The sequence below is a fragment of the Botrytis byssoidea genome (genome assembly GCF_014898295.1).
Source record: "Botrytis byssoidea strain MUCL 94 chromosome Unknown BBYS_048, whole genome shotgun sequence".
Lineage (NCBI taxonomy): Eukaryota > Fungi > Ascomycota > Leotiomycetes > Helotiales > Sclerotiniaceae > Botrytis > Botrytis byssoidea.
Window position 1 is genome coordinate 63,582 of NW_024065889.1, and position 26,012 is coordinate 89,593.

General features: G+C 34.1%; 10 protein-coding genes across 10 annotated transcripts; 4 read left to right on the plus strand and 6 right to left on the minus strand.

Annotated features, from left to right (window-relative positions):
- Positions 1 to 297: 297 nt before the first annotated feature.
- Positions 298 to 1,242, minus strand: EAE97_012069 (uncharacterized protein; the record flags this gene model as incomplete). Its single annotated transcript, XM_038882583.1, has 4 exons — positions 298 to 435; positions 489 to 982; positions 1,037 to 1,149; positions 1,202 to 1,242. The coding sequence occupies 4 exons, from the start codon at positions 1,240 to 1,242 to the stop codon at positions 298 to 300; spliced, it is 786 nt and encodes a 261-aa protein (XP_038726570.1).
- Positions 1,243 to 1,806: 564 nt separating this feature from the next.
- EAE97_012070 (uncharacterized protein) lies at positions 1,807 to 2,110 on the plus strand (the record flags this gene model as incomplete). The annotated part of the gene is made up of 2 exons (XM_038882584.1): positions 1,807 to 2,016; positions 2,075 to 2,110. 2 exons carry the CDS (start codon positions 1,807 to 1,809, stop codon positions 2,108 to 2,110), a joined length of 246 nt encoding a protein of 81 aa, XP_038726571.1.
- A 624-nt stretch (positions 2,111 to 2,734) lies between these two features.
- EAE97_012071 (uncharacterized protein) lies at positions 2,735 to 3,887 on the minus strand (the record flags this gene model as incomplete). Its single annotated transcript, XM_038882585.1, has 4 exons — positions 2,735 to 2,980; positions 3,030 to 3,221; positions 3,277 to 3,542; positions 3,626 to 3,887. The coding sequence occupies 4 exons, from the start codon at positions 3,885 to 3,887 to the stop codon at positions 2,735 to 2,737; spliced, it is 966 nt and encodes a 321-aa protein (XP_038726572.1).
- A 479-nt stretch (positions 3,888 to 4,366) lies between these two features.
- Positions 4,367 to 5,492, plus strand: EAE97_012072 (uncharacterized protein; the record flags this gene model as incomplete). The annotated part of the gene is made up of 5 exons (XM_038882586.1): positions 4,367 to 4,661; positions 4,731 to 4,980; positions 5,031 to 5,061; positions 5,118 to 5,187; positions 5,251 to 5,492. The coding sequence occupies 5 exons, from the start codon at positions 4,367 to 4,369 to the stop codon at positions 5,490 to 5,492; spliced, it is 888 nt and encodes a 295-aa protein (XP_038726573.1).
- A 168-nt stretch (positions 5,493 to 5,660) lies between these two features.
- EAE97_012073 (uncharacterized protein) lies at positions 5,661 to 6,690 on the minus strand (the record flags this gene model as incomplete). Its single annotated transcript, XM_038882587.1, has 2 exons — positions 5,661 to 6,104; positions 6,221 to 6,690. The coding sequence occupies 2 exons, from the start codon at positions 6,688 to 6,690 to the stop codon at positions 5,897 to 5,899; spliced, it is 678 nt and encodes a 225-aa protein (XP_038726574.1). The 3' UTR covers positions 5,661 to 5,896.
- Positions 6,691 to 7,086: 396 nt separating this feature from the next.
- Positions 7,087 to 7,869, plus strand: EAE97_012074 (uncharacterized protein; the record flags this gene model as incomplete). Its single annotated transcript, XM_038882588.1, has 1 exon — positions 7,087 to 7,869. One exon carries the CDS (start codon positions 7,087 to 7,089, stop codon positions 7,867 to 7,869), a length of 783 nt encoding a protein of 260 aa, XP_038726575.1.
- Positions 7,870 to 8,701: 832 nt separating this feature from the next.
- On the minus strand, positions 8,702 to 9,636 carry EAE97_012075 (uncharacterized protein; the record flags this gene model as incomplete). The annotated part of the gene is made up of 3 exons (XM_038882589.1): positions 9,432 to 9,636; positions 8,853 to 9,378; positions 8,702 to 8,790 (listed from the first exon to the last, which is right to left on the minus strand). The coding sequence occupies exons 1-3, from the start codon at positions 9,453 to 9,455 to the stop codon at positions 8,702 to 8,704; spliced, it is 639 nt and encodes a 212-aa protein (XP_038726576.1). The 5' UTR covers positions 9,456 to 9,636.
- A 528-nt stretch (positions 9,637 to 10,164) lies between these two features.
- On the minus strand, positions 10,165 to 11,289 carry EAE97_012076 (uncharacterized protein; the record flags this gene model as incomplete). Its single annotated transcript, XM_038882590.1, has 6 exons — positions 10,165 to 10,343; positions 10,398 to 10,485; positions 10,535 to 10,565; positions 10,627 to 10,717; positions 10,777 to 10,935; positions 10,992 to 11,289. 6 exons carry the CDS (start codon positions 11,287 to 11,289, stop codon positions 10,165 to 10,167), a joined length of 846 nt encoding a protein of 281 aa, XP_038726577.1.
- A 4,943-nt stretch (positions 11,290 to 16,232) lies between these two features.
- On the plus strand, positions 16,233 to 18,175 carry EAE97_012077 (uncharacterized protein; the record flags this gene model as incomplete). The annotated part of the gene is made up of 3 exons (XM_038882591.1): positions 16,233 to 16,244; positions 16,509 to 17,491; positions 17,545 to 18,175. The coding sequence occupies 3 exons, from the start codon at positions 16,233 to 16,235 to the stop codon at positions 18,173 to 18,175; spliced, it is 1,626 nt and encodes a 541-aa protein (XP_038726578.1).
- A 701-nt stretch (positions 18,176 to 18,876) lies between these two features.
- EAE97_012078 (uncharacterized protein) lies at positions 18,877 to 19,865 on the minus strand (the record flags this gene model as incomplete). The annotated part of the gene is made up of 3 exons (XM_038882592.1): positions 18,877 to 19,050; positions 19,118 to 19,213; positions 19,275 to 19,865. The coding sequence occupies 3 exons, from the start codon at positions 19,863 to 19,865 to the stop codon at positions 18,877 to 18,879; spliced, it is 861 nt and encodes a 286-aa protein (XP_038726579.1).
- Between the last annotated feature and the right edge of the window lie 6,147 nt (positions 19,866 to 26,012).

Sequence of the window (26,012 nt, forward strand, 5' to 3'; positions counted from 1 at the left end):
GAAGTAGACATGTTGCCACACACCAACAATGACATTTGGGAGAAGTCCATTCTTAATTGATTACGAGCCTCTCAACACATTTTGTCACTGCATCATGTTTTTGATAAAGATCTTGCAACTAAGTGATAGAGGATTGCTAGAGAATCAGAATCAAGGGCAAATTTGTAGCCTGATAACTAGGTAATGCTAGCCATAACACATATGAGACAGTAGATCCAATTAACAGATTTACATCAGCTTAACCCCGCTGCAAGTAATATAAGGCGGCCACGCCATCGCCTCGAGATACTGGGTATCTCACAGTTTCTTTGCTTTCTCATCGATACTATATGCACCTGGGCCATTGTTTACTAGAAGAATGAGACCTCCTGCGATAGATAAGGTTTGCAGAAAATCATATTTAGCAAAAGATTTGCGAGGATGAGTCTGATGAAGCTATATTCCTGGTCAGCGAATTTTCTCGTTTGCAAATATCATCTTAAACTCACATTCCAAAAATCATTGATAAGAAAGTTGAGGACACTTAACATGGAGACGAGAATAACGGCGCTCATCTTTGCTTTGTATCCGACAGCGACCATAACGCAGACACCAAATCCAATGATGGATATGAAGACGCTTAATATATTCAATTCCAGGCTGCAAAAGAATGCAAGGAAGGTTAAAACAATGAGGACTCGACCGGCGAGCTGAACATACATCTTGTGGTCTTTTTCTTCAATCTCAGGTAAGCCAGGTATCGCTGATCTCCTGCGCGCCCATGACTCGCAGAACATTATCAGCAACCCCCCAAGAACCGAAAGGTTACGCAAGAAGTAGCCAAAGTCCGAAATCATGCCATAACATAATGCTTGCGTTATAACCACGAAAATGAGGCCTCCAGCTGCAAATCCAGTGTGTTTTCTGGCAAGAACAAGGGAAGAGCAGGATAACATCAAAAGAACATTAGTAAGAAGTATGAGATTAGCTAATCCGTAGTAAACTTGAAGTAAGTTAGCAAAAAATCCATGGTTAAGGTTAACCATACAGTACTGACTTTTCCGGTATTGATTCAGAAATATGAGCTGATTCTTCCACTCAGTAACAATCGTAAAAGCATCCTCCAAGAATGTCACAACTATCAGGAATCTGCCCACGAGTGGTATATACCTCAGAAAATGTCAGTAAATAAATGCCTCAGCTACGTAATTAAAAAACCTACTGTTTGATGGTGCCGCTGTGGTCCTTCATAAAAGCTTCCATCTTGCTCACTTAGTGAATTAAAGAACTGAAACAGTCCATATAAATGATTTGGTTATGAAAGCTCATAGAGGTATGCGTGTCACTAACGTAAAAAATTCGGATGTTTAATGGATGCAATATAAAAAGAATATGAGTTAAAACAAACGAAATTAGCCCAAAGGAAATATTGGCTGTTAAGCTTTATTTACAGTTTCAGTTTGGCAGTACTACACAACAAGTGTGACGGCGCAATCTCATTATCCAGGCACTGATGTTTAAAGGGGCATGTGGAGTGGCTCACTGCTGTAAGCGACTGCGCACATTCCTGTCTAGAAAAATTGGAATGAATCTATGCCCGATACTCTGAGGTCAAAGTGTATTTGACGCAGTTCTTTCAAAGAGCAGCTGCCCTCGGAAAGAGTAAGTCTCTGAACACACACCAAGACCCTACAAACTTCTGACTATATATAGGCAGTCGTTGCTGCGTAATCACCTAGTCACAACACATCACATCCAGACATCCTTATCAATATTCAACCTTTTCACTAGATCCAACAACTCCAACTCCAGACAGAATTCGCCATCATGCAGTTCTCTCAAATCATTGTGGCCGCCGCCGCTTTTTTCGCTACCCTTGCCGTCGCTGGTCCTTCCTACCCTAACTTGTTAGATACTCGCGAGCCTCAGTGCTCCAATGGCCAGGTTTGCGAAGGTGTTAGCTCCGACACTTGTTGTTACAACGGTGACTGTTGTTATAACTGCTCTGAGGGCTCTGATTCTGAGTGCTCCCCAGAGGTATGGTCAATTCCTGAAACGATGTATGGAACAAAGACGCTGACTCAATTACTTATAGATCACTGAGCGCTCTATCTTCGTCGAGATTGCTTAAAGAATCTGCGCATTGATCAAAGCCTATAGCACGGGAGAGGAGCTCCAAGCATCTTTCTTTGGTCATAAAGTCTTAGTACTTGAACTGCAGAGCGTGGTAGTGGGATTAAATGGAACTGGTGTAACTTTGTCTGAAGAAGAATGGATCTGGTTCTGGGCCCAATTCGAAACTCAAATACTCTCTACTGGCAGGTTTCCACACCCAGTTAGCAAATAAAAACTTTTTGGACCTCCATTATTGTGTTCTTTGTCGCTCGATACTTCATTTACCAGAATATCTGCTGTGAAAATCTCAAACTTGCAACTCAGAACAAGAAGATTTGTCAGCACAAGTTGAATATTCTCCTGTCGTTAATTTCGAGCTCATCATTGAATCAGCCTCCTTTCGAAGTCAAATAAAACTTATATCAGGATGATATTGACGGATCGAAATAAGTGCTGTAATAAGTTTTAGCATCAAATCGAGGCAAACTCAACTTTCACAAGGGCAAATACTAAATCGAAATTTTTCTTCTTTCGCCAGGCCAAATCTCCGATAATTCTCTCCCTGTGAGTAATATTTCAACTTTCCTAACCCTAAGAAGAATAATCTAATCTAAATGAATTGATTATAACAAATTTCAAGTCAATGATCTAAAATTCGCGTGTAAGGTGCCATTTCAATGTCAACTATATCGTCTTCTCTATGTCGATATCTTTGTATCACATACACAGCCTGAATAATCAGTACCGCACCCATGCCAGAAGTGACATCAGGTATAGTATGCCAGATCAGCCAATCCGCAACGAGGGCAAGAACCACCTGGCAGTAGATCATATGAACGGCATAACCATGACCTTCATCAGAAAGCCCTGCTGTGAGAAGGTACTCCTAATTGACTCGGTCAGTGTTGATTAATGTTTGAGGAATATTGTATTACCATGAAGGTTCCAGAGAGCCCAATACACCCCATTATAGACCACTGTAACAAGCCTAGATTAAAGTTGAAGTTGACTCCTGGGGCGGCAGCAAAACAAACACTGCTCACTATCAGGATGCCAGTGGCAAAACAGTTAGTTGTCACAAGTGGGTGTGATCGTGTCCCGATCTTGAAAATTGAAGAGTAAGCGCACTGAAAAGCTGACGTCAGTAGAATTCTAGGGAAGAAATTGATATTTTCAGCTTACTACTCCGCCCAGCACCCCGATCATTGCACAGGCCAGTCCCTGCCGCGACTGAGGGTTCCAAGTCTTCTGGGGATCATATCCATTATTGTAGTAAAGCAGATCGGTGATGAAACTTGGTTTAGTGATAAGTACCACACCAAGGAAACAGATTGCTATGGAACCAATCTGTATCAAGGTTAATCTTTTTGTTGTGACGAGGCTAGCTCCCAAGGGTGCGAGGAGGTTCAAAGTTGTTGCGTCTGCTAGAGGAAGATACTGCAGAGAATCTGAGACGAAATTGAGAGTCAGTCGAGGGTTCGGAGGTGAAGATGCTCTTAACCTGATGTCAAACGATTGACAGGATACCCACAATAAAATCCAGCTGAACCACAAATGCCACCCAGACTTCTCAGTATGAGCAGACCTCTAACACTTTTCTTACCAAGAGGCAGCTCCTTCGGATAGCGTATCGTGAGGAAGAGACTGTTGATACTCAAAGTGATGAACATACGGACTTGGAGAATCTGTTGGGGGTCTACCGAGGCGGTTGTCTCTAGGAACTTGGCCAAGCCATGAATCATTACAGCAACAAATTGAGAAGCAAGTACTAGTAATGGTCCGTTGCTGATCATCCTGAAAAGACTAAAATAATAAAGTTGATGACTTGGCGGCTAAAGACATACAACACCGGAAGAGCGTATGTATATTTGGAAGGAGCTGAAAGAAGATACAGACTCATAATACGACTTCAATCATATCATTAAGCAATTGTATGCGACGGGCTCAGGCTTCAGCACGGACTCCACCCTCGCCAATTCACCCTCGATTGCCGGCTAACACTCAAAATTGCAACTCCTTCAATCAAGTAATGTGTTACCCGGGCTTTTTTCACGATAAGGTTTTCTCTCGGGGTTCGTGAGAATTATGCGACTCTTGTTTAAATTGCAAAGCACCCTGCCCCGATAAGCGAGGCGACGATCAGACCGGATTTATTTCGCGGGGCACTTGCCACATCAAATGAAAACCACATCGAACGGCTTCCTCTACATCAAAATACCCATCACAACCATCCGATTATTTGAGTTCTTCTTCATTCACTCTTTCATCCAACATGGCTTTAATTTCGTCATTGTTCAATCCTCAGGCCGACAGATGGAGAGATCAACATACAGTCGACAAAGCATCAACGGAAAGTGAAGAAAATTTGCTACCGAAGGATGAGGGCGACACAGACGCGCCGAGACCATTGAGACCTGTAAGTAATACGACTCAAGTGGTCATCATAGTTACCATATTACTCTTATGGGGTGCAGCGGCTTTTATTGCGGGTATTATGACCAGTAAAATGCAACGGGATAGTTCTTTCGGTTCGGCTGAAAATGGATTTGTTGAAGAGAGAATTATTAGTAAGTCAAATGAAATCCATGTTTCCTGCTTTCGCCTCAAGATCGTTGCTAACTTTCCTTGACTAATAGCACCCTCTCAAACATTCGAGCTTATGCAGACAAGATTTTCTGGCGGGGTGGACTTCACCCCTGAAGGCGTAGAAGTCCTCGCTCCCTCACTCTACGTCGGCGAGCCTAGTCCTGAAATCGACGAAGCATGGAATGCTATCATCGGTGGAGAATCTCATTACTTTTCGGTCTCTGAGGATGAAGCTAGAAGTCTTTGGGGTACAGAGTCCGACAGGTATAGAGACAGAATCAGGGGTGGGTGGACTGGCACGTGAGTTTATACCGACTCTTCCAGGTGGCTTGCATATCTAACAGAGTTAGGCTCGACATGTTTCACTGTCTACATTGCCTGGTATGCTTTGCACTGAATCATGTTCGATATAAACGCCGCTGATAACTTGGCAACAGAATCAATTAAGAAAAGCACTGCGGCGCGACGTCTATCCCGAGGAAGAACATCGAGGGATGATACACCAATGTAAGTGGAACAAGACCCCTCGTCTTATTTGGAAAATCACAGCCAATCTCATTAATTTTGCAGTGCATTGTATCGATCATTTAAGACAAGTGATAATGTGCCAGGGTAGCAGCGTTATATCCCCTAGCGAATGGCATGATAAACGTGGCCAGTATATTAATCCTAAGCAAGTTCATACCTGCAGAGTTTTTGAAAAGCTTCACGAGTTTTCCAAAGCGAGATACAATGGGAGTATTGCTGTCCCACGCGGACCGAAGTTACCTCTGCACCCACATACATCAGTCCCGCTCTTTACCTGGATTTGAGTGAACAAATAAAGCGTCGGAGCTAAACCTTGTATTTAATTCTCACATTGATCGTTCATGCCCGAACTCCAGTGATACCTTGAAGCTTTTCTGCACTTTTCCCATACTATAAACTCCTGCTTTCTATTTTGAAGTATTCACTGAAGGCAGATTAAAAATGAGAATGTTGCAGACTTGACTAGTAATTCCGCTCTGGTCGAACGTACGTGAGTAAACACAACGATTCTAATGTGGTAAATTTCCAATGAATCGTAAATGTATGTTAAGCGGGAAATATCGCCTCAAAAATAAATCTAGCCAAGAACTTTCAACTCACTCCCATTGTATAGCTACTACAAAAAAAAGGCATCAACATCAGCACTTCCCTTTTGGGGGAGCTTCTCATAGTTGCTCCACAAGCAGTTTCAACCCTCCCAGCATATCTGGTTCTGCGGCTTCACGTGAATCGGCGTTCCAGTCTTAAACAATGCCTTCTCAGTCGAAGTATAGTTCTCGGCGGTGTGAGCGGTGAGGATTCTTATACAATGCTCTATATGATGCTGGCTTCTTGTGATTGAGTCCAAGACTGGACGTCTTGAGTTTGCGGCTTTTATTTGCTTTTCCCAGAGGAAACTGTTATTTCATGGCCCAAAGTCAGTAAATGTATAGTACCACTATTGAAGAGCTTGCGAGATCTGCTGCTGATTTCTTGCAGCCATGAATTAGCATGAAAAGAGAGGCTTACTCACAGGCAGTGCTGGGTGTGATATGTGGCGTGAGTGAAGATAATATCGAATTCTCCTTTCTGCACTTCTTCCTGTGAAAGCTGACCCGTACCCTTGCTGTGCTCCCAAAATGTGAAGTTGTTAACGACGAGGTATCGATCCGAGAGCTCTTTATCATAACATGGCTTGGGTAGCCACGAGGACATCATAATATCGAAAACGCAACCGTTTGCTTTTGCTTCTGCGACCGACCACCCGCATTCTCCTCGGTGAGTCAGAGCATAAGGGGAGGTAGTTGTGTAATGATTGTACAAAAGGAGTCCGGATGTCCATGCCAATATAATTGTTGCCGACAACACAATGTAAGTGTACCAGCTCACTTTTGCTCGCGGCTTTTTCTGGCGCTCGTACTCCTGGGATGAAAACAGCGTGGAATCGCCGCTCTCCGACCCTGTACCCAAGAGGGGCGATTTGAGATATTCCGGGGATTCCATCTATAGATATTTACCAACAGAATAATGGATATAATAATAAGTGCAAGAATGAGAACAAAGATTGGAAACTCTTGGTGTGCTGGGACAGAGTGATCCTGCATTAGATGTGAAGGTAAAGCAGGTGAAGGTCAAGAAATTCAAGAGGAAATTGAATTGAACTAATAATGCTCACTAAGGTCAGGCGCTATAAGAAAACCTCTTGAATGTTGCCCCTTTAAAGATAGCCCTCGAATCACTTCCCCCATCAAGTAGCGCTGCTGGTATTGCCCCCTTAAAGACCGGATAGACTCCCCACATGAAGATTAGGGTATATTCAGGTGGTCTAAGAGAAGACATGAATTCATCAGTCAGGGCGCATCTTCCATCTCTTCCATCAAACAATATCACAAGACCACGATGAAATTGACCCGCTCCCGAAGCTACGAAGTAGTGCGCCAAAGTGAAGATGGATCTGAAAAATCAAGTCCAGCTGTTCAGTCTCTCTCAACATCATTCTTGTACATGGGGTGGGTGTTCACTGTTCTTTTTGCATTCATCAATGGAGTCCAGATTCTTTTGCACTCCAAGCAACACAAGAGCCGCGATCTTGGTTCTGGTTCATTCGGTACTGGATTTAGTACTGAGTTTGACCCATCAAAGCCTTATGTTCGACAAGAATCGAAAATGTTCTATGGAGGACCTCGCTGGTACGATAATGGTACTGGGTACATAGTCCACAATCCATCCGAGCCAAGATACGTCGGACCGCCTACAGACGAAGTGGACGCGGCGTGGAAGGAGTTGGTCAAAGGTCGATATTTTAACGTCACCGAAGAGGAGGCCGAGATCGCATTCGGAACGCCTCACGGACTTTACAATCACCCTGGTCTTGGCTACCTCGTGGGACTGGATGTCTACCATGCTCTTCATTGCGTCGACGAGATCAGAAAAGCTTTGGACAAGGACTTCTATTACAACAAAAAGACGAAACATGCCTATCCAGACAGAGCACACCGCGATCATTGCCTAGATCACCTTAGACAGCAGCTAATGTGCCATGCTGATCTTACACCAATACCAGTCATATGGTATGAAGGGCATGGGAGAAGTTTTGTGCAGTCGGATGTTGTACATACTTGCCGGAATTGGGATATGCTTCAGGTATTCAAGGACTCGAGGATTGTCGAGACGGTGTTTTAAGGAAACTATGTATCTGAACGGGCTGCAGGCAACCAAAGAAAAGAGGAGGGATGGAGACGCACGTAATGGTTGTATTCATTGTCCACAGGCACAATTTCGAGCATGCAAATTGGTAAATTTCTACCGGTGCTGTGATGAGTATTTTCTGTATTTCATGTATTTCAATTAAGTCCCACTTTATAACGAGTGTCAATATTTGTGAGGATATTTCGAGAGTATTAGTCAATTGTATATCATTGAGAGTATTTTATGTTCCAATAATGAATGTCGTCAGTAATATGTCAGATCCCAGCATATCGGGTTTTGCTTTGCCCCCATAAGCTTCAAATGCGACCAAAGCAAATGTACTGTCTGAGGGCCTTCAATAAATCTACTTTGCAGATTATCTGTGGATAGCTCTTAGGTAAAATAATCTGGCAGAGAATAATGAGATCTTTAAAGCCAATAATGTCTCGTGAATGGCTTTTACATGAAGGATGATTTTTTGTGATTAATTTGGTTGTATTCAAAGGACCCAAAGCTGATGTAAATGCATTTTGGTCTCAAACGCATCTTGGGTTTGTGGATGTGGGATGATGGATGATGGACGAAGTCAGGATTCTGACTAACTTTGGTCGAGCGGGATGGACTAAGAAAAGTAAGTTGGTGACAAGATCGTTGTCCGCAAGTTAGCAAGGTTTTCGAAAGAGTCTTTTCATGAATTGAATGCACCCGTATGACACAACATTTCTATTCAACCCTTCTAAAATTGATTTCCCGCTCTGCTATCATCAACCACACCTCCCCACCACGATATTGGCTTCAAAAGACTTCCATCTCGCCGATCATACATCTAAGCCTGAACGCCGATCTCTTGATCTTCGTCCCAGTTGCAAGCTGGAGCTGAGTTACGTTCGGGCTCCCGACCCGGTTGTAACAGTGCTCAACGTGCTCTTTAGAACGTGAAACACTGTCTAAGATAAGAGGGGACTTCTTATTCGCACGTATCTGTTTCGCCCAAATGTAGGCACAATGTTGATAGTGAAAGGTCCCATGACTGTATATGACCTCGTAGTTGCCCAGACGAGCCTCTGCTTCTGTCATGATATTGATACCCTCTTTTTCCCTATAAAAGGTGAAATTGTTGACCAGTAAAAACTCATCGGACAGTTCTTGGTCGTAACAAGGAGGATGTACCCAGCCGGACATCATGAGATCAAAGACGCACCCACTGTCTCGGGCTTCTTGCGGTGTACGGCCGCATTCTCCCATGTTTATGAATTTGGCTGACGATGGGCCGAAAGAAATCCTTTCACCAAGAATCGAGCCAATACCAAATACAACGAATAAAAAGGCTAATCCGACATAAATACCTGTGTACTGCCACTTCCTGATAGAATGTAGATGCGCATCATCGTCGAGTTTCTTATCGTCGCACAGAGGCGGCGACAATGTGCGATCGCTGCTGCAATCTTCCGGGTAGGCTTGCTCGGTCTCTGCCTCTCCTAGAAGTGCCAGTCTCTGCTCCATCTGATATGATAGTTTTAGCAAAATTTCCCAGCAATATCACAGCATCGTCTTACCTTACTCGTGCTGTGAAAACTCATTCTTAGAGTGTAGGATATCAGAAACAACTTAAAGTCGACACATGGAGGAAAAATCGAGTTCTTCTAGCTAATTTTAGTATCTTCCTAACCTGCAAAGATCTTGACGCAGTGTGACGAAAGTAAAATGAGCAGACTATGAAAAAGAATGAAGAAGGTGTCTTAATCTCTTGAAATTCTGTGACTAATTTAAGCGGCGCCAACATTACCGGGAAAAATGGCCACATTACGCATGAGTGTCTTTCAAGTATAAAGTGCCCCTCGAAAGATGAGCCTCATGCACTATTCGAGAACTTGGCCGCTGTCACATCATTAAGGAGTCAAGTATTCTCAACATCGTTCTCTATATGAGCGAGCAGAAAGAATACCTCGAGGTGAAATCTTTCAAATATAAAAGTGAGCAAGTGAGAGAGTGCATCATGCGTGCTTTTATATCTTTCCGATCGAAGGAGCTAGAGCTTTGTTGCAATTCAACATAATATATAATTATACAGACAGATGATCCACCAATAATTCGTGGATTATCTATGCTGGGTGAATAATTTCAAAGTCTACGAATAATCTGTAGTGAGGATAGAACTCTAGCAAGTAGCCTGTGGAGTGGACTATCCCCAAACTTCTTAGGTGTGGGAATAATTTCTGCGCAGCCTTTCAAAAGGTGTAGAGCGAAATGCTCCACTACATATGAATACAAATCACAGCACCAAATCCATCACGTATGGTGTTCTTCTAATGGATACATCCAGTTCCTCAAAGCACTAAAATCTCTGCAAACGTGCCACATATCTGTGTCCGCATGATGTATATGCTTAGTAGGCCTCAGAGTTCTTGGAATTGGAGTCATATCAAGCTGACACATAAGGAGTTGGTGAATCTGCATTAAACAATGTTCTGCGTCCAATTTAGTTACGAAAAGCATCCTATAGATTCATACTTTTAACTTACTAAGATGCATGTCAAGCGGTCTTTGTGGATTTGGATCTCTTACGGGGCCAAAGTACCACTCAGGTGACAGTGACATTCTTATATAATTCTGATTGAGGTCAATTTTTGACATAGAGTTAAATTAAAGTCAAACTTACTAAACAATGAAGTGAATGTAATCCATTTGTCCTATAAAGAGAAGATTCGATGGTTAAAATGCTATTCTCCACACAGATCAGAAAGAACTTGCTCCAAACGTATAGTCCCGTGCACCAAGTCTTTTTCTAAGAACTCAACCGCTTCCGATGGCCAGTCTTTGGGTGGAACAGCAATAAATCGATCTGGACATCACGATAACGTGTTAGTAAAGCTCAGATTTTCACTGTAGTTTGAAACATGCCTTTTAAATCGAGGTTCCAATAGTGGTCTGTTTCACGACCAGGGATGCCAAAATAGTCAGGGCCAGGTGGTTGAGTTAGAGACGCGGTGCCGTTCTCATCATATACAAATCCTCCATAAAACTTGACCCTTTTCAAAGCTAATGTGTTACGATCAGGTCCTATCGGGTTTCAGCTTCCCACATCATTTCGATGCCTCATCATCAGAGCAACCCACTTATTTCAGTCTCGAATCCTCTCTCATAACTACCTAAAGGACCATCACAGTCTGCAGCTTTCCCCAACATTGTGCTGGCCAACGCTACTGCAAGCAATAGTGATAAAGTGTAGAGGAATATGGCGTGGAATCTAGAGGTGCCATTCCTATTCCGGAAAGTTGTTGAGTCCACTTCTGCTGCTTTCGTGTTGATATCTTCTGTGTCGCTCTCATGGTGATTAGATTGAGGAATATTTATGTAAGCATGGGGCAGTATGTTGCGGAAGCCGTTCCAGAAGTTGACAAGTAAAGAAGCCATGTGTTGGAATTAATAGACGTCCATTAATTCAACGTCTTGAGTCGAGCCTCCATTTTTACCAGGCACTTATATTTGGATGTAAGTCAAGTTTGCCAAAGCAAAGTGAGGGGTGCCTTGATATGGGAATTGTTTGAGAGGACAGTTGCCACCTGGAACAATTGAGATACGCATTGTTTAAGAGGACAGTTGCCTCCTGGAACAATTTCACTAATCGTCCACATTTCGCAAATTAACACAATTTGACCCCGGCAGATATTGTATGAACTCGACCTACTCCGCTTTCCGTGACGAATCGAAGACTTTCGTCAGAATGAATTGAATGTTGCTTTCAAGTCATAGATTTGGTTTAAATATCATGAGCCACTGAACGCATTCATTCATCTTGGCTCTCAACTCTCTTCAGAGGGGAGTCGTGAAGACGGTATACTTTCTGTACAATTTGAATTTAGAAATGTTTGAGGCAGCGCATGGCCATCTGGAATAGATTCTGAGTTTCTAAAACGGAAACTCGGAAACTTACATCATAATAAGCTTTCGGCTCTTCTTACTTCTTCAGAGAGGCTGAACGGCGGTGAGTTTGGAGAGCGGCATGGACTAATGAGCCGAATAAAACCCGTCGTAACATCATCCTTTAGATTTGAAACGAGAATGGAAAAACTTATCTCAAATCAAGCTTTTATATCTTCTTATCATTTCATATCATACAATTATTAATACCTCTTGTGACGTATGAGGAGCGGTAGAAAACAGGTGACTTGACCGGGTGGATAATGATTCGTGTTTGTCAGAAAGTGTAATTCAAAAGATGATCACTTCATACTCCACTTTATTACTAATCTGTAGAAAGAATCTCCACTAACAACAACCTTTCGTCGGAAGTCTCTTGATAAGCAGTATTCGGTTTCTGGGGAGAGATGGTATAAGTCGGATACCCCACTTTCGGGCCATCCCTCTTTTAAGCCATCACAAAAAAGCTTATTATAAGAAGATATCTTTTCTATTCATTCTTTAATAACTTTATAAAACTTTTATTAATTGAATTAAAAATTTGATATATTATTAATTATATTATATCTAAATTATATATATAAAATAATATTAATATAACTTTATATATAATAATAAATAAATATTTAATATAAAGTTATTTTGGATTTTGGGATTTTAAAGATTATTTTTTAGAACTATATAAAAAGTCATTTATTTTATCGAATAGAACCTAAATGGGTGCTTGCGCTGGAGCGCAAGTGGGCTAGGGCCCGATCGGGCTAGCTCGCTTGTGAAAATTCTATATATCTTCAATTTGGAAGACTCTATATTATAGCTTTTCGAGTTACGTCTTAATCTTCAATCTGAACCTGTTATTTGAATTAATATAACTTTGTTAAATCAGAACAAAGTTACTAGAATCCTATTCTTGTCTGTCTGCCTCGTGATATAAACTATAAATAATATTAGTTTAGAATAACTTAAAAGGATTTCATTTCTTAAATAACTCTTTTCTCATTGAATAAACCCAGATTTCTTATATTAGATAGATATAAAAATTATCAACCAATTAAATTTATATATAAATACTTTAAGTATAATATATATTTTTTATTTCTATTATTATAACGTGGTTTATCAATAAACAGGTTATATTAGTAAACGAGTTATTTCGAAAATCATTTAAATTAAGCTTTTTAAAATATTAATATTTTAATAACTAATTATTGTTTTCTTGAATAAAAGATCTTAAAAAATAATTAATGTATAGATTTTTTATTAATTTAATTTTTATAAAATAATTTCATCATTTTCTAAAAAAAAAAGGAAACTATTACGATTTTTGTTACAAAAAAACTATTTTTATAATAACAATTTCGTAAATTCTAGTTTCTTAAAATTAATTAGATTTTTAAAATTATTTTAGATTCAAATGTTTTGTATTAAATTTTCAGAAAATTATATTTATAAATAAAGAAAGTACATAATTATATACAAATGAGTTTTGTATATAAAATAAGTAATTTCTTTATTAATATAACCCGCTTACTGATAAACCACGTTATATGTTATACGTTTTATAATCTTTTGATTTAATTTTTTTAATTTTTTATTTTTTAAATGAATATATAAATATTATATTAATAAATTAGCTTTTTTATTGAATTCTAGATTAATTAAAAAAATCGATTCTCTTATATATTATCAGAGAATATAAATAGATACTTTAATAAAATATAATATATTAATTGAATAAAAAGCTTTAGGTTTATAATCTATAAATTCTATTAAGTTTATTATATTTAAATTATTATTTCAGAATAGTAATAAAGAGATTATAAATTAGAATATAGATTTTGACAATAATCTTATATATTAATAAAATATAGAATTTGTAATTTTGATTTTTAAAATATTTGAAAAAACTAATGATTTAAGAAGATATATATATATAATAATTTGAAATAAAAAAATAGATATTTATATATAATTAGCTTGTTAGAGTAGATACAAGGTGACAACTAGTATAGAGTATAGATGTAGATCTGGAATAAGACTTTTCATTGATTCCTTTAAAACCTATTTCTGAAGCTATATATATATAAAGTTCTTTAGTATTAAAATAACATTAGTTTAATACTAATTTTATATCAATATTTATAATAGAACTCTTCTTTTTAAACTTTTATTTTTAAAAGTTTTAAAGCTATTTAATAGCCAATTACTATTATATTATTAAAGTTTTATTAAATTCTATAGCAATAACTAATTGTATAATATTTATATTCTTATTTTATAAGATTTAGTTTTTTTATACTTTTTGAAACAATTATATTATACAATAAGAATACTAAAAGCTAATTCAAAATCTGAAATCTGAAGTTTGCAAACCTTGAAATATTGAAAATTTTTGAAAATAAAAAATTTAAAGAATTCAAGAAAGAGTTAATTACCTTTCAATAAGATAATGATTTATATTTAATAAAATTTTGCTTTTCCCTCTTCAGCTTTTATTCTCAAAAATTTATAAAACTTATAAAATTAGAATTCAATAGTTATTTATTAATAGATAATATTTAAAACTCAAAATTCTAAAAAATGATAAAATTTTATAAACTAATTAGATTAATATTCTCAAATCCTAAAAACTTGAAGATTCTAAAAAGAAATCTAAAATATTAGAAATAATTGAAAAATGTAAAACTCTATTAGCTTTTAATTAAGTTTTCAAAATCTAAAGTAAATCCGGAAAATTCGAAAAATCAGGAAACTTAGAAAATATTTTAAAAATCTGAAATCCTAAAAATAATTTAAAATTCCAAGAATTCTAAATCTAATTTATTTGTATTCCCTTATTGAATAAAACAATTTTAATAGAATGTTGTTTTGTTTTTAGTTAAATATAAACTATTTAATATGATATTAATCATTTATAATTAGCCTTAATTAGCAAATCTTAATTATTTACAAAATAATTAATTAAACTTCTTTTTATACAAAAGGTCTCTAAGGTATTATAAAAGAGCTTTTTTTTTTTTACAAATTTATAAAATAAGAGTATCATTGATATCTTATAATATTGTTTAAAATAAAACTTCGCTTTATAAAAAATAAATTCTTTCTCATAATGTTCTTTTATTTGTTTTATTTAATTATTTTATTTTATTTTCGAAATAATATTAAAGGTATATTATAAAAATACTTTATAAGTATTCTAAAAAGTTTGAACTATAAAAATATTTTTTTTTCTTAGCTTTTTTTTAATACAATTTTGATAAAAATAGGGGGTATTATAATAATATGAATAATATTAATTTGAATAATACTAATTGTGTATTGATAGTATATCTTAAACATATTGTAAACATATTATAATCTAATTGAAATAAAATCTTCGAAAGGATTATCTTCAAAGCTTTTGAAACTATTCCTGAAAACTAATCGCTGATTTATTCTAAAAAGATTGAATGAAAAGAATTATTAGAATAGATGTAAGATAATAATTAGTATAAAATATAAATATAAGTTTAGAATAAAACTTTTCATTGATTCTTTTAAAATCTTTTTCTGAAGTTATATATGTATGAAAATTCTTTAGTAGTGGAATAATATCGGCCTGATGCTGATTCTATATCGATGCTCGTAATATAGCTTTAAGAAAAATTATTAAAGGATTTGATATTAAAGATTTTAAATTCATATAATCTAAGTATTGAATAAAGCAAATAGAATATTAATTAGAATAATTTATATTTGAAAAAATATAAAATAAAAACTAATTTAAAATCAAAGATATTAAAAAGGTATAAATCAGAATAAAAGATTGTAAAATTGATATAGGGTATTCTAATAATAATAATGAAAATATATCTCCAAGTATTTATTATAATACTAAATGATTATTGAATAATTAATATTTTAATATTATATAATATAAGTTTTTGAGATGGTTTAAAAGAGGGGTAGCCTGAAGGTGGGGTATCCGACTTACACCCCGCTTTTTTTCGATAACACCTTGACACCTTTTTGAACAACGTTTGCTTGGTCGGCAATTCGGAAAAATCCGAGAGTTTCAAACTCGTTCTTCGAAAGGGGCCTGTACCGGTACAATACACTTATCTCGATAATAATGCTTGACAGAACCTTTCGTTATAATCTTCCAGGTTAGTTCAAGTAAAGCTTTTAGAACTTCTCACCCATTCAGGTCGTTCGAATAGGTAATAGTACTTGATAAAAGCCCTTATAGGATGACCTTCTGAATTCAAAACATGATAGGGAAAATGCTATCTCAACTTAAGGTTTCGGTCTTCTTATTTCTTTATGCGATAAGCTTTCTCTGGACAGCAGCACTTGTTGACAACCCTCCCAAGGTTCTCAAGTGCGATCGTCAGCCTGTCACAATCTCTTTATGAACTTTAATCTGATGCAGTGTTGGAAATAAACTCGATGGCACGATGGTACTCATGGTAGGACATCATTTTGTTTATAAAGACCCGGGTCTTGGATAGCTTGGCCGCTTGGCCGCTTGGCGAACTGAATTTTGAATATTCAAGCGCTGGCAAGCAACATGATTCGAAGGCAGCTACTAGAACCGGTCACGGAGTTTCAACTGGCATTAGAGAACGTGTCTCTGGGGGATGTAGTTCAATCACCGGTCAGCTCTGGTCTCATGATTCTAATGCGGATGATGCTTTTTGTGTGTTAGAATGCTAACTAACCCTAAATATTAGGATGCTCTACATAGCTTCAGGAAATTTTTGCGACGTGGAACCATTCTACAGCGACGCCAACTTCTTATGGAAGCGCAGAAGCTTTCCACTCAAACTTCATTGTCACATGATCTTCATCTCATTCAATCGCCGTCCCTAGAATTTGACAACAGTACTACCTACACATCTGATGTCACATCTGAAAACTGTAAGAAGCGGCGCCTGGACGGTCTGTTGCAGCAATCCAGTCCTCTAAATGGCTCTACTCGCAAGCGGAGAGTTCAACCCTCAAGGGCGGCCTCTAGTTCATCAAATGCCACTGCACACTCCCCCTCTAATAAGATAGTCCCTTCAACTACGTCCTACTCTCAAGAAATTGACAAAGACCCAGAGGATGGCCATGTTCAAATTCACATCGATAAAGATGGAGGAGATTATGCCTTGACACTGGACCGTGTACAATCGCTGCGAACTGCATCTTATGTCCCATCCCGCAATCCCGCTATTCCCAACATCCTTGTCAAGGCGAGGGAGTTCTTTGAGACGATGCTTACTAAGCGTGCGAACCGCGCTAAATATCTTGTTCGCGCCGTCCAGGGGTTTCTTGAGGCACCTCAGCTCCCGTGCGATTTCGCAAAGGAGATGTGGAACAAGAAATCAGCCATCTTTTCTAAACCAGAAGTTACAGGCTCCACAGCTCGCTTCCGAAGTCTCTATGAGGGCCATCGAAAGATTAAAAGAGGTGGGGAGGAGTATCTCGCTGCAGCTCGATTCTGTTATATCTATTTGGAACATGATTTGGAGCAGATAATTCAATCTCAAAAACTTGTGTTGTCTCAAGGTAGAGGAAAAGTGACGGCTGCCTTTCAGCTACAGGCGAAGAACATCTCCGTCACCATGGACGCTCTTCGAGCTGAACGCAAGGCCGGTCGAGGATATATTCGACTTTTGATGGAAGGCGGACCTGGTTTCGTGCTTCGCATGGGTAGCAATGTATCGACTATGTAAGTTTCATTTTTCTATGGTCAATGCTTTAGATGCTAAAGAATTTATTCAGATGGGAAAGAAAGCTTAGCGTCAGCGATATCATTCTTATTATAGAATTTATCAAGTCCTATGCCATCGAGTTGTATGACGAGATTAAGTCATACGATCAAGCTGCTGTACAAGCACTCCTAAATGGTTTTATCGCATATGGTTGGACCAGCACGGAGATTCGTGAAACAAAAAGTTCGCTGTTTGACGAATTACAACGCTATGCCAATTTAAACGACCAATGTCCTGGAAAAACAGTAGAAGAGAATTCCAATATAACGTCTCTCGCAACACCAGTATCAGAAATCTGGGATGGTGTAATGAGACAGAATGAATTCCCTTCTATGCTTTCAGACCTAGATCTGCTTCTAGAAGAGGGGAATCAGACGATGTCAATGCCAACGACCTCCGAGGAAGATCCAGAATCAGTCCTTGGCAGCGACGACTTCGGTAATATCGAAACGACGACTCTGGAGCTTGACCAGGCTTTTTTGGGAGGGGATTTGGAGACAATGCTTGATACAATAGAGACTTCTGGCTCTGAGATACAACATGATCTTGATTTCTTCCACGAGCTCTTCCCAGATTTTACTGCCTATGAAACTTCCGTTCATTCTCTAAACAGTGAGTGTTTGGACACGCTAGTCAGATAATAATCTCGTGGTACTTGGTCCAAGCGTAGGATCTTGTATTTGAAAATATCCAGCGTATTTCTTTGTCTTCATCTCGACGACACAGATTGAAATTTTATGTGGGCCGCTCTGATTTTCAATTTTAAGCGGTGCCAGTTAGTACTTTGGAACTTTGATGCATACCTGGATATTGGAAGGCATAGATGATAGAAGGCCTTGCTGGTCATACGACTGTTACGGCACGGTGTTCATGTTTCGGGTTCTCACATATATAAGTACGAAGCACATCGAGCATCAGCCCGACAAATATGAAAAATGAGTATCTCCCTTATGCGATATATTGCGGCTCAATTTTGCTTGGTCTGCTAAAGAATGAATACATGAAAGCATGCGTCCTGAAGGCATCTTGACCGTACCTCGGTGCTGATACATTGTTCTACGACGCTCTTACACATGGCAATGTCAAACGAATAAATGCTAGTGGTTGCGCTATCTGTATAGCGTTCATGTCTCCTGAGATATTGATCAATGGCGCGGAGCGAGTGTTCATAAATCAGAAAATGCTTAAGTACTGTTGCGTAATTCTGGTTTTGTATCTAGTAACATTCGAATAAAAAAAGAGTAGATAAATTGGCACAATATGGTGGGATGGGAACTACAAAACCGATGGATACAAGAGTGGGAAGAAGCAGACAGTTGTAATTTCCCATATGTAAAACACGCTATTTACGTCGCCGTATCCACCCACCATCCGCTTTAACAATCGCACGACTCCATATCGCATCCATCAAAACTCTTTCATCACGACAAATATGCTGTTGCTGTGAAGGCCACCTCGTAGAAGAGGGAAGCCCCTTGGGACGCTGCACGCTCAAGTCTGCTTTACACAAGATAAGCTTCAGATAAAAGTCAGTACTTTTTCACACTTTGATTCCTTAAAGAACTGAAAAAAATCGAACGCGCCTGTCTTAAAACTTCTATGCAGTGATCCGTGTGAACGGTCTGCTGTGCCGTCATTTCACTACGATTCACGTAGGACAAATAGTGTTTTAGGACACCCTACAAAGAATTGTTAGCCAGGCCATTACGAAAGCAATACTTGAGGTAAATTTCTGCGCACAACACAGTGTATCTGATGCAAAAAAGCCAACCCAAATCCCTGACTTCCAGCCACAAAATCGGTCGAATTCTGTGCTTCAGCACTTAATTCCACTCCACCCTGGAACCCAAACTGCTGTGGATTTTCGACCGCAATGAAATTGCTTGGATAAATATCGTCCCAAACTGTAGACTGACGTTCAGGATCAAAGTTTTGATTTTTGTAGAGAGTCCAAGCCTGGCCATCGTACGGATCAGCATGAAGAAAATTATCATTTCCACCGAAAGTCTGTCTGGTCCATGGAACTAGAGAAAGTAAGTTGACGAATTTACATTGAGAGAGGATAAGGACGAAGGAAGAGGTCATACTGTCACCAAAAATGGTGCGGGTCGTATAATCATTCTCTAAATGTGAAGAAATGCGTAGGTTCAAGACAAGAAGAAGCAGGAAGACAGGGCTCAGTATTGCGGAGAGAGAAACTATCTTCCCTCTCAGTCCATAGAACTGTGACTTTGTTGGCGATGTCGGGTCTTCTTCCGACTCAATGGAAGAGTATTTTCCAGAAGAAGGGCTTGGAGATAATTTGGTTTGAAGCGAACTTATAGGACTCATCTTACGGCAGGTGTCGTTATCCTAAATAAACACGAAATGAGTACAAGCTAGAAAGATACCTTAAAAAATAGATATAATGATGGTGAGAAGTAGACATTATGATCGTACCGTTTCGAGTAATGCTTATTTGATGGGGCAATATGTCCCCTCAAATCTATTATTTGGCACGAGCTCCGGCTGAAAAAAGACACATAGAGCTGGTCGTAATTCTTGGAACAAGCTAGAACCTGGCGTTCCCTTACAGACATATTATTTTACCAAATATCTGAACCTTATCGATGCTAACCATGAACAACTCCTCTCCCCTTCAGCGTATTACAGGAATCAGGGTTGAGATTAAAGATATTAAATACGCTTCAACAATCTTTAACACTTCTAAGACTAACAATAACGTGACTACGAAATTAATTGTATTTATGCTGGCTCGGCACCCGGTGTTATTTATACTGGACTGCTAGTCTTCGAGGGTCGGGTGGCCTAGATAGCGGAAAGACACTTGCGCTGATACACATCCTTCCTAGAACATACAATACATTTAATTCTTCACTTCTCATCACCACGTCTGTGGACATATTATAGAAATTTTCATACTGCTTGCATTAAAACGTTATAACATGGTTTATCATCGAGTAGCCTATATTATTAAATAGCTTATTTTCATTTCAATTTATATCTATCTTTTTCAATAAGTATTTTATTAATAATCTATAATAAATTCAAATAATCAAGAAGCTTATATACTTCTTATTATCAAAATTATTTATGAAAATAAAAAATTAAGTATTTGAAAAACTATTATATTTTATAACATTTCTCATATAATTTTTCGATATAAAATAAAAGGTTTATTTTTTTATATAAGAACTTGAGCAAATTATTATAAAATCATAAAATTAGAAAAAAAAAATTATTTAATATATATTCAATATAGATTTAAAAGGATTTCTATTTAAATTAAAAAATATAATAAATATAATAAATAATATTTTCAAATTGAAAAATATAAAATAAATTGAAAAGTTTTGAATATATTGATTTATAAAATATCAAATTGAATTAAAGATATATTTTAATTATATTTATAATTTTCAAAAAATTCTTTACAAAAATTCTAAGTTTTTTAAAAAATGCTTTCAATTAATTATAAATATATAAGTAAAATATAGCATTTTGGATAGAAATTTTTATAATTTTAATAAAATAGATTTTATAATAAGGATTATATATATAGTAATAATAATAATTAATACTAAACAAAATGGTAGAAATAAAATCGTATAATTAGATAATCAAGAATGAATTATAGTAATAATATATAGAAATAAAAAGAATAAAACTATTTCTTTATTTTTAATAATTCAAGAATAAATTTATCTTTTCAATTAATATACTAAAATAAATCTTTTCATAGAATAGATTATTAAATCTATATTTAATAAATAAACAAATAATAAAACAGATTTAGAATAATTGAAATACTTTAATAAATATATTAATCGAAAAAAGAATAAATATTGAATATTAATACTAAATAAATATAAAGACTATAAATTAATAGCTTTTTAGATATATTATATAAAAAATGATATTATATATTTATAATTATTATTATATTTAAATTATTTAATTTAATTATTCAATATTAGCTGTTTTAGTAATCTAAAATATTTATATAATAATTAAATTAATAAATTTATTAAAATATATATTAATTATATTTCGAAAATTGAATTCTTTATAGTTTTTAAAACTATATATAAAAAATCAATTGTTTTTTAGAATATAAAATCAGAATTTCAAAGAATAGATTTAATTCTATTTAATTTTGAAACTATATTTTCGAAATTAAATATTCAAGTTTATATATCTATCCCCCCCTTTTTCAATATAAATTAATAAATCTTTTAAATCCTTTATAATTCAATTAAAATCTTTTCTCAATTAATATTAATTAAATTTCGAATAATTTGTTATTAAATAAACTTTTTTATATTTATATTCGAGATTATATTAATTTTAATTAGAAATATAAAGAAATTAGTTTATAAAAATATATTTTTAAATATAAAGATTTATATATTTCGAATAGTAAATAAAATATTAAGTAAGTATTAATATATAAAAAAAAAATCTAATTATATTAAGAAAAAGTATTTATTAAATGAAAAACTTTTAATATATTATTTCAATAGGAAAATGATATTTAGATTCAATACAATAAATATCAAAAAAGAAGGAATTTTAATAGAAAAGTATTTTCTAATTAATATTATAATAAATATGGAAAGATAGAATATAATATAAGAATTTATCAAAATAATATAATAAATCCTAGGTTATTAGATTACTAATAATTTTAATCAATTGATTCAATTGTTATTGAATAATATAGATTTGAAAGTATAAATTGAGATGAAAGTGGGCTATTCGATGATATAGGCCACTCGATAATAAACCACGTTACATGTCTTTGGCTGTTTATCTAATTGTGCTGACATAGCACAGGCAAGATTTAGCGGCTGCTAATCCACAAGAATATACGCATTGAAAGAACTTTACGAGGAAAGCGGCTTCGTGTTCGAGGGAATGTTATGAGCGTCGCTAAAGAACTATAAAGTAGGAGAAGAGCATGGATCTTCTAGCAGATGGCGGATTGAATTACAAAGACGGAGTCCCTAAGAATTATTTCTAGGTCTTTTATGGTGGTCGCTACCAGTGGTGACGCATTTCAGTGGGGGGGCGGGGGGGGGGGTTGTGATCTCATTAAAAAGGTCTTATTTGACCATCATTCTTTCTGGCTTCAATTCAGAGTTTTACAAAAATCTGAAAAAAGATATTTTCATTACAGCAAAACCTATCTATAAGGATACCGGTTTTTGTAAACTTTTTTAAGGATATATAGAGGTATCCTTGTATAGAGGTATCCGACTAATCCCGACATAGTAGTATTCCGCTTCCGATTAGTCCCGATCGGATTATATTTCGTGATAATTTTCCACTTTCATAAAAATTGACTAAAATTTCAATGTATCGATTATATAATAACTAATCCTAATAACTCTATTAGCTCAATAAGGATATACGTGATTATAGAATCGAAGGATATAAGAATATCCTAATAGAGGGGTTTTAAGGATATTATTACAATATATATATAATCGCGTCCGATCGAGCCAAGTATAATATTAAGCTTCGAGCCGATTATATATATAGCTTTGTAGTATACTCTCTTTAACTCTATAGCTTTTAATTCTAATATTGATCTCTAAATACTTATTAAGTTCATTACAAATATAGGTTATTTTTAGGCCTAAAAAAATTTGAGACCTAAAAAAACAAGAATAATAGAGGTTACACTTATAGGAGGGCTTCTTATAGAGAGGTTTTACTGTATATTCTGTCACGGATCGTACTCAATCGTAGTTGTAATCGCTTACATGCGCGTTTATATATATATACAATTATATATATATAGCTAATATAGCTAATATATAGATATACTTTATAAACATTTTACTTCTAATTCTATAATTATAGATTCTAAGAATACATTATATTCTATTCTTATAATTCTTTTAAAATAAAATATTATATTATTTATAACTTATTATATAATTATATAACTATTTGATAATTATCCAAATAATATTTTATAATTTAATATCTATTTAAATAAATTATATAATTCGATATTATTTAAATAAAAAAAATCTATTTTAATCAAAACTTAATAAAAATATTCCTTTGAATATATAGAATTATAAATATTATTATTATATTCTCTATATGTTATGGGAGCTACCTCTAGAATCATATAGAAGTATCTAGAAATCTCTTAAAATAGTTTAAATTAAATTTTAAATAGAAATTCAATAAGATTGTAATTAATTGTAATTCTTGTAATTATAGCAATAAAATTAATAATTGTTTTTAAATATAAAGTTTTATATTGTAATAAAATTAATTTTTTTATATAAATCTTTATTCTATTTAGATAATTAGGATAGTTAATTGTTTTTGTAATACTATTATTCCTAAATTATTTATTATAAAATATTAATTTTGTGATTCTTGATATTTTAATTTTTTTTTTATTCTGGAGCTAATCCCTTAGAATATTATTAATTCTAATAAAACCTTTTTGTTTATTATATTTTGTTTTTTTTAGAATCTATTATTTTAAGAATTATATTCTAGATTTTTAGGGTTTTTTATAACTAATATTATATATATACCTAAGACTTTTCTTAAATACTTAGTATCCCCCGATATACCACAGTTGAATCACTGAGACCTATAATATCATTATAGTCTATAGATTAGTGATTCTACAGCCTGTTACTAATCCATTGTAACACTATATTATTTAATTTAAATTGTAATCTATTCATTTCAAAAGACTTATATTATTTATTTATCAATTAAACTTCTATATCTAATAATAATTAATTCTAACAAAGTAATAATAATAGTTTTTACAATTTTAAAAAAGATATAAATAAATATAAAAAGGGTAAAAAGTACAAAAACAATCTCTTAATAGAAATATTAAATTTTTGAAGGTAACAAGTTCAAACTTATTTTTTTAGATCAAAAAAATAAATACTAATAATAAAAAAGTTATAAAATAAAATTATAAAACTTAAAAACAAATTACTATAATATAGTTTTAATATTATTTATCTATTTTAGTTTTCAAAATAATAATATTATTATTATTATATAAATTTCCTTGTGGATTGTAAAATCTAAATTTGTAATATTTTTATTAATTTTATTACAAGAATATCTTTTATTATTGAAAAAAAGAAAAATAAGAAAATCTTACATTTAAAAAATTAATCTTTATAACAATTTTTTTTAATACTGTTAATAAGCTTTACTCATTATTAGTTATAATTCTTTACAATTTATAAATTTGTTGAATATTTTATTTTCTCTTATTTATCGTTATAGTAAAGTATTTATATATTTCAAAATCTATTACTTTTTTATTCAAACTTAAAGATAATATAAAGGTAAAAACAAGTTTATAATAGTTATTAACTATTAATTAATTTAAATTTTATAAAGATTTGTTTATTTTAGAAGTATATTAATAATGTTATATAATGAATTAAACAAAAGAAAAAATATAAGAATATATATTCTTATTATATATTAAAATATTCTATTTAATAGAATAGTGATTAATTAATTAGTTTATAATTATTCATAAAAACCTAATTAAAGCTGATTATATATAAATTAAATATAAATATAGGTTATATTTAATAATATTTAATATAAATTGTTTCTAATAACATAGTTTATTAGTGGATTGGCTATATCAATAGATCGGTTACTTTTACCTCAAATTATTATTTTATATTCAATATATGTTTTCTTTATAATTAATTATAAAAATTCATTTTAAAAAAGTATATATAATTTTAGTTATCCAAGTTATTGAATTAGATAAAAAATTATCAATTCAAAAAGTAGCTCAGCTTTATTATATATCTCGAATTATATTAGATAATACAATTCGAAGTAAATCTAATATAGCTAAAAATCAATCAAAAAGTTATAATTTAATTAAATTAGAAGAAGAGGTATTTATTCAATATATTCTTGATATAGATTTGAGGGATTTTCCATTTAAATTTAAGAATATAGAAAATATAATAAATTATATTCTTGAATTGAAGAATACAATATATATTAAAAAGTTCTAGATATATCAATTTTTAAAATATCAAATCGAATTAAAAATATATTTTAATTATATTTATAATTTTTAAAGAATTCTTTATAAGGATTCTAAATTTATTAAAAATAGTTTTAATTAATTGTAAATATATAAGCAAAGTATAGTATTTTGAATAAAGATTTCTATAATTTTAATGAAATAGGTTTTATAATAGGAATTATATATATAATAATAATTATTATTAGTATTAAAAAATACAATAGAAATAAATCTATATAATTAAATAATCAAGAATAGATTATAGTAATAATATATGGAAATAAAGAGAATAAAATTATTCCTTTATTTCTAATAATCTAGGGATAGATTTATTTTTTAATTGATATATTAAAATCAATCTTCCTATGAAATAAATTATTAATCTATATCTAATAAATAAACAAATAATGAAATAG